Source organism: Neopelma chrysocephalum, unplaced genomic scaffold (genome assembly GCF_003984885.1).
Source record: "Neopelma chrysocephalum unplaced genomic scaffold, ASM398488v2 Primary Assembly neopelma1_94601, whole genome shotgun sequence".
NCBI classification, from domain to species: domain Eukaryota; kingdom Metazoa; phylum Chordata; class Aves; order Passeriformes; family Pipridae; genus Neopelma; species Neopelma chrysocephalum.
The window spans coordinates 1-7,025 of NW_020923307.1; the positions used below are offsets into that span (position 1 = coordinate 1).

Genomic DNA, 7,025 nt, shown 5'->3' on the forward strand with positions numbered 1-7,025 from the left:
TGGGGATGGAAACGTGGGGCTGGAAGCACAGGGATGGGGCAGGATAGGGCAGGGTGAGGCTGGGAATGTGGGCACGGGGCACAACGGGGATGGGGCAGGATAGAACTGAGAGAGTGGGGCTGGAAAAAAAATGGGGCTGGAGGCCGGGATGGGGCTGGGAGAGCAGGGAATGGGGCGGGATGGGGCCGGGAGAGCAGGGAATGGGGCGGGATGGGGGTGGGAGAGCAGGGAATGGGGCGGGATGGGGCTGGGAGAGCAGGGAATGGGGCGGGATGGGGCCGGGAGAGCAGGGAATGGGGCGGGATGGGGCTGGGAACGTGGGGACGGGCAGGATGGGGCTGGGGCTGGACGTGTGGGGCCAGGAATGGGGCTGGCAGCCACGGGACAGGAACTGTCCCCAGCTCAGCCCTGCTGGGGGTGGGAACACCCCGAGCCAAGGGGGGGCTGCTGGGAAACCCCCGAAGGTTCCTGTTTCATTTCCCTTTTGGTGCCTGAGGGGGCCGGGCTGCAGCGGGGCCATGGGATGGGAACGGGAATGGGGATGGGAATAGGGTGCTGAGCCTGCCAGGGAGGGGCTGGGGCTCAGGGAGCAGCTGGATCCAAGCAGAGAGGGAGGGAAGAGGAAGAGGAGGAAGGATGACACCTCTGGACCCCGGAGGTGGGGACAGGGGATGTGACACCCGTGAGCGGGGAGTGGACACGGAGCTGCGGGGGCCGGTCCTGCCTCTGCTTCCTCAGCCTTTGGGGCTGATCTTTAAAAGGGAAAAATAAGGATGAAAAGCCCTTTTGGGTTATTTTTGCCTGGGATCAGCAGAGGGGGGGCTGTGCCCGGCCCAAAGCACAACCCCAAAACTGCCCAAAAAGGTGCCAGCGCAGGGAGGGGAGGGCGGGGGGAAAATCCACCGGGAGCTTCCAGGTGGAAGGAAATCAGGGACAGGGCTCCAACCAGCGCCGCAGAGCCAAAGGAAATCAGGGATACGGCTCCAAGCAGCGGCAGCAGAGCCATCTAACGCCCGGAGTGGGAATGACGGGATCACTGGGATGGGGGTGGCAGAGGAATCGCCCTGCGGGGGCCCCGCGGGAGCTGCCGTGGGATGGAGACCCCCCCCCCGGCTTTCCAGGGAAAACTCTGGCCCCGCTCCCTTCCAAAAAAAGTTTATTTTTGATAACGCCTCGTCCGAAATTTACAGCACGTGGAGGGGGGGGGGGAAGGAGGGGGAGGGAAACAAAAGGGAAACGGGGAAAAGGGAAGGGGGGGGGAGTGTGGGATCGCTCCAGGGGTCCCCGCTCGGTGTCCCGCTGCCCATCCCAGTTCCCGCTGCCCATCCCAGCGCCCTGGATCTCATCCTGCCCAGCCGGGGGGAGCCTCTGGGAAAGGGGAGAACTCGCCCCAGGCTGGAATATTTGGCTGGGGCTCGCCCAGGGCTGTGGTTCCAGCCGGGATCAAGCCCGGCAGCCGGAGCTGGGACAACTGGGAGGCTCCGGGGAGAACCGGGAGCAGGGAATTCCGTGGGCTCAGCCTCGTTCAGGGAATTCCGTGGGCTCAGCCTCGTTCACGGTCCGATGGCCCCACGAGTTAATGGCCATCGGGATCCCCATCCCGATCCATTAGCGGCTCCTTTAGGGCCGGGAATGGGGGGAGGAACCGCGCCCGGGAGGGGGATTTACACGGATGAGCAGCGGCTCATCCAGCGGGAACTGTGCTCATTGTCCTGGATCGGGAGCTCCTGCTTTCCATGGATTTGTAACCGTGACAAGCTCCCTTTTTCCTCTGGAAGGGGATTTCTGACCCCCAAGAGCTCCCACTTTCTATAGATAGGAATTCCCAACCCCTGAAAGCTCCTGGTTTCTCTGGATAGGGATTTCTGACCCCAAGAAGCTCCCGTTTTCCATGGATAGGGATTTCTGGCCTCAAGGAGCTCCCACTTCCCCTGGATGGGGATTTCTGACCCTGGGAGGCTCCTGCTTTCCCCAGAGGTGGATTTCCAACCCTAGGAAGTTCCTGGTTTCTCTGGATAAGGATCTCTGGCCCCGAGCAGCCCCTGCTTTCTCATGGATTTCTGAGCTGGGAAGCTTTGACTTTCCCTGGACATGGATCTCTGACCTGGAGAAGCTCCTGTTTTCTCACGGATTTCCAACCCCAGGAAGTTCCTGATTTTTCTGGATGAGTATTTCTTGCCCTGGGATGCTCCTGTGTTCCCTGGACAGGGATTGCTGACCCCAAAGAGCTCCTACTTTTCATGGATAGGGATTTCTGACCCTGGGAACCTCCTGCTTTCTCAGGGATTTCTGACCTGGGAAGCTCCCACTTTTCCTGGACAGGGATTTCCTACCCCAAGGAGCTCCTGCATTCCCTGGACAGGGATTTCTGACCCCCAGGAGCTCCCACTTGCCCTGGATGGGGATTTCCAGCCCCGGCTCTCCGAAGGATCCCATGATTGAGACCCCTGGAAGTGCCCAGGGCCATGGTTTGGGAGCTGCAGCTCCCAGGGGTGGGGAAGGAGGTTCCCAGGAGCTCAGCTGAGGGAGACACGGATCCTGCTCCAACAGCTGCTCCAGGGGCTTGGAAAAGGGACCAGCCCCAGGATCTGCCCATCCCCTCCCAAAAACATCCCTCGGGGGGGCTCCTCGGGGCTCAGGCTCATCCCAAAGGAGGATCCCCCTCCTCCCCCAGGGAAGCTGCTCCACACCCCCCTCACCCTGTGCCAAGAACGGATTTATATCCCAGAGGAATTGGGATGAGGCTTCAGAGCCATGGCCTGTAGTGCTGGAGGAGCTCAAGAGCCGGGGAGGGAATTCCCTAAGGAGGAGTTTGGGAGGAGCTGCCCTTCCCAGGGGTTGATGCCCGGGGGGGGGGTCTGGGCCCCCCTGAGCACCCCCAGAACTGCTGGAGCAGGAAGGACCCCCCTGCCAGCACGGGAATGTGGGAATGAGCGCTCAGCTTCCATCATGGAGCCGGGGCAACTCCCGCCTGGAGGAATTTCGGGATCACAGCTTGGTGCACTTCACCTGGAGCGAAGGAATCCGCTTTAAGGGAATCGGGGAAGGCCGGAGCAGCTCCCAGCCCGGGCTGGCTGCTGGCAGGGGATCCCTAAAAATCCTACTGAAACAAGCACACCCGATTTTCCCGGGATTTTCCCCGCGACTTTCCCACTAGGAGGGCTGAAGCACACGCAGGAATGGGCCTCTGGAGCAGGGGGAGGCTGGAATCCAGGACAGGCCCGAGGGCCACACGTCCCAGGAAGCAAAAAAAACCGCCAAAAAAAGGTGATGGGACGATACAAAGTGTAAAAAAAAAAATAAAGGAGGAAAAAAACAGGTACTTGAAGCTGGAGCAGATCCCGGCGCCGAGTCCAGCCGGGCTGTCCCCCCTCTATCCCCTGGCATTCCCTGGAGCAGGGATTCAGTCTCTCTCCAGGCCTGGCCTGTCAGTACTTCACACCCGGCACAAACTCCTTGGCATCTGGATTCAAGTTGCTTTTGCTCTGCAAGAGAAGAGGGAACAGGGACCCATCAGTGCCCCGAGGATCCCCCGGGGAGCTGCATTCCAGGGACCTGCACCCCAAACCCCTGCACCCCAAATCCCTGCACTCTAAATATGGACCTGCACCCCAAATCCCTGCACCCTGAACCCCTGCATCCCAAACCCCTGCACCCCAAGGATGGATCTACACCCCAAATCCCTGCACCCTAAAGATGGACCTGCATCCCAAATCCCTGCACCCCAAATCCCTGCACCCCAAGGATGGACCTGCACCCCAAGGATGGACCTGCACCCTGAACCCCTGTACCCCGAACCCCTGCACCCCAAATCCCTGCACCACAAATCCCTGCACCCCAAGGATGGACCTGCACCCCAAACCCCTGCATCCCAAATCCCTGCACCCCAAATCCCTGCACCCCAAATCCCTGCACCCCAAACTCCTGCACCCTAGAGATGGACCTGTACCCCAAATCCCTGCACCCCAAAGATGGACCTGCACCCCAAGGATGGACCTGCACCCCAAATCGCTGCACCCTGAATCCCTGCATCCCAAACCCCTGCACCCCAAATCCCCGCCCCCCAAGGATCCCTCGTGGCCTCCCAGGCCCGGGATGAGCCGGACCATCACCCAGCTCCGAGGTCTCTGCTCCCAGGCCGGGTTTTGGGGGAACACACGGACAATCTGTGGGTTCAGCCCCCCTGTTCGTGCTGTGCCACGTGGGAAAGCAGCAGCCCCACCCCGGGGCGAGTCCACAGAACCATGGAATGGTTTGGGCTGAGAGGGACCTCAAAGCCCACCCAGTCCCAGGGACACTTCCCACTCTCCCAGGTCGCTCCCAGCCCCGCCCAGCCTGGATCCAGGGGGGCACATCCCCTCCCCAGGGATCCCGGGGGGCACATCCCCTCCCCAGGGATCCAGGGGGGCACATCCCCTCACCAGAATGTCCTCGGAGCCGTGGGTGTCCCCCACGGAGAGCCCGTGGAGCTGCTGCTGCAGCTGCCCCACGCCCTGGGGCAGGTCCCGGGACGGGATGAACCAGTCCTGGTCCTCCTCCTCCAGCATCTCCTGGAAGCAGCGGTCGAGGAATTCCTGCTCCTGCAGCTCCTCCTCCACCTGCCCGGAGAGATTCGTTAGTCCCGGGGGGAAGGAAGGACATCCCGGGATTTTTCCCGGGGTTTTCCGTAGGCTGAACCCACCTGGGGAGGGTCTGCAGCGTGTCCCCCCCACCCTGGGCAGCTGTGCCAGGGCTGCACAGCCCTTTCCAGGAGGAATTTTCCCTAATATCCAACCTGAGCCTCCCCTGGCACAGCCGGAGGCCGTTTCCTCTCCTCCTGTCCCTTGTTCCCTGGGAGCAGAGCCCGAATCCCCCCCAGCTCCAACATCCTTCCAGGGCAATTTGAGGGATCCAGAAGGTCCCCCCTGAGCCTCCTTTTCTCCAGGATTTCTCCCTTTCCCTGCTCCAAACTGGATGCTGGATTGCTGGGCGGATCCTCTCTGCTCTGGAGCGATCCCAGGGCTCTCTCAGCCTTTCCTGCTCCCCGCAGGTTTGTCACACCTGCAGGTGGTGACAGAGGGTGGCACTCGGCTCCCACGAGGGCTCCAGGGATGACACTGCAGGAAACCTCCTCCTGAGGATCAGGAAAGCCCCTTGGAGCTCCTGGAGCTGCTCAGGCAGGGGTGTGGGAGCAGAGGGAGGCAGGAGAGGGGCAGGATGGGGCTGGGGGTCCGTCCTTCCATCAGTGGGTCACACTGACCAGCCAATCCCATCTCCCAGGCTGGTTTTCTCTGGATTCTCATTGAGTCCAAGAGGGCTGAGTGAATCCATGATCCACAAAATGCTCTGGAAAGCTTAAACCATTCCATGTCACAGGGCAGCAGGGCAGGGGGGGTTCCCCTGGAGAAGAGAAGGCTCCAGGGAGAGCTGAGAGCCCCTTGCAGGGCCTGAAGGGGCTCCAGGAGAGCTGGAGAGAGACTGGGGACAAGGCAGGGAGGAACAGGACAAAGGGAGGTGGTTTCCCCTTGGAAAAGTGAAGATTTAGATGGAATATTGGGAAGGAATTCTTGAAACTCCTCCCTGGCAGGAGCAGGTGAAATGAGGATGTTAAACAATGAAGATCCAGCAGTGCTGGCTCATCCCACAGGAGACAAGGACAGCGACTGTCCCGGGATCCTGCCCTTCCCGGGATCCTGCCCTTCCCTGGGACACGGACAGAGCCAGCCCAGGGCTTGGTGCCTCTCCCAGCCCTGCAATCCAGGTGGATATTCCCTGTGCTCCACGTCCCACCTGCCTCTGACAGCTCTGCCTGCCCCAGCTCCCTGCTGTCAGCAGTTCCTGCTCCCACCACTCCCTGTTTGCCCTCGGGATGCGGTTCCATGGGAAAGGAATGTCGGTGGTGGCACAAGTTGGGGAGGAACGTGCCAGGCTGGGGGAGCACCTGGAGCTGCTGCCCGGCCCCTGCCCGGGGCCTGCCCGGCCCAAATCCCTGGGGAGGAGGCAGGGAAGCCACGTGGCTCCGGAGAGCTCAGGGAGAGGGGAGAGCGAGGGGATCCAGAGGAGGATCCAGCCCCAGATCCCGATCCCAGAGCGGCCCCGAAGCACTGGAATGGGAGGGTGGCAGGAGCACCTCGTCACCACTGGCAGAGAGAGAGTTCCTCTGAGGACACCAGGAATGCCGATGGAATCTTCCTCTGGAGAGCAGGGGGTGGGAATTCCCTCTGCCCAGCCCGCCCACAGCTCCAGAGGGTCCTTCCCAGACACCCTGGGAGTGGGAATCAGTGCTGGGTCATGGTCACAGGGACATTCCAGGGAGGGGACAAGCATCCAGGAGCTCAGCTGGAGGGACAAGCTCCCTCCTCTCCCAGTCCAAGGTGTCCAGGTTCTCTCCAGCTGCTGGGATGGCGGCAGGAGAATCCCAGGAGCCTCCAGAGAGCCCTTCCCGCTGCCTCGGGCTGCCCTGGGATTGGGATGAGGACGAGGAGGACACTGTGGAGCTGCTCCCAGGTCGTTATTCCACAACCAAGAGCTGTTGGAGTCTTCCAGGAGCTCTCAGGAGCTTCGTTGTCCCTTGTGGACACAACATCCCGAGGCTCCAGCTCCGGCTGCTCCAAGTGTATCCAGTATCCAAGTGTATTTCTCCCCAAACCGAGGCAGCAGCTGCAGGATCTCCCTGCTGGGATAACCGGGATGGAAACATTCCAATTCCAAGGGCTCAGCAGGACGCTGGTCCTGCGCCTCCAGCTGAGCACGTGGGCAGGGAAGGCCTGGATCCCAAAAGCTTGGGAGCAGTGATGTCACCGTCCCCCCCAGGGGATCAAAGGCATCGTGAGGGCTCCTTTCCAGCTCCATCCATCCCACGTCCTTCCAGGCAGGTCCAACACAAACAGGATGACTCTTCCCTGAGCCACCCTTCCCGCGACTCCCACGGGGCCACCAAAGGACAGACACTCCATGTTCCCTGTGGATACACAGAGCTGGGAACTCCCCCACCTCTCACCTGCCTGTCAAACCCTCCTCATCCTCCATCCCCACATCCCTGTGTT

The 7,025-nt window shown here is 61.4% G+C and overlaps 1 protein-coding gene across 1 annotated transcript in view; it reads right to left on the reverse strand.

Moving 5' to 3' along the window:
• Nucleotides 1-1,530: 1,530 nt before the first annotated feature.
• The window catches only part of PAIP2B (poly(A) binding protein interacting protein 2B), a 6,876-nt gene continuing 1,381 nt past the window's right edge, over nt 1,531-7,025 (reverse strand). The window contains exons 3-4 of the mRNA XM_027707775.1: nt 4,422-4,598; nt 1,531-3,485 (exon numbers count right to left, since the gene is read on the reverse strand). Of these exons, the coding sequence (XP_027563576.1) occupies nt 3,429-3,485; nt 4,422-4,598 (234 nt within the window). The 3' untranslated portion in view covers nt 1,531-3,428. The remainder of the gene's footprint in view (nt 3,486-4,421; nt 4,599-7,025) is intronic.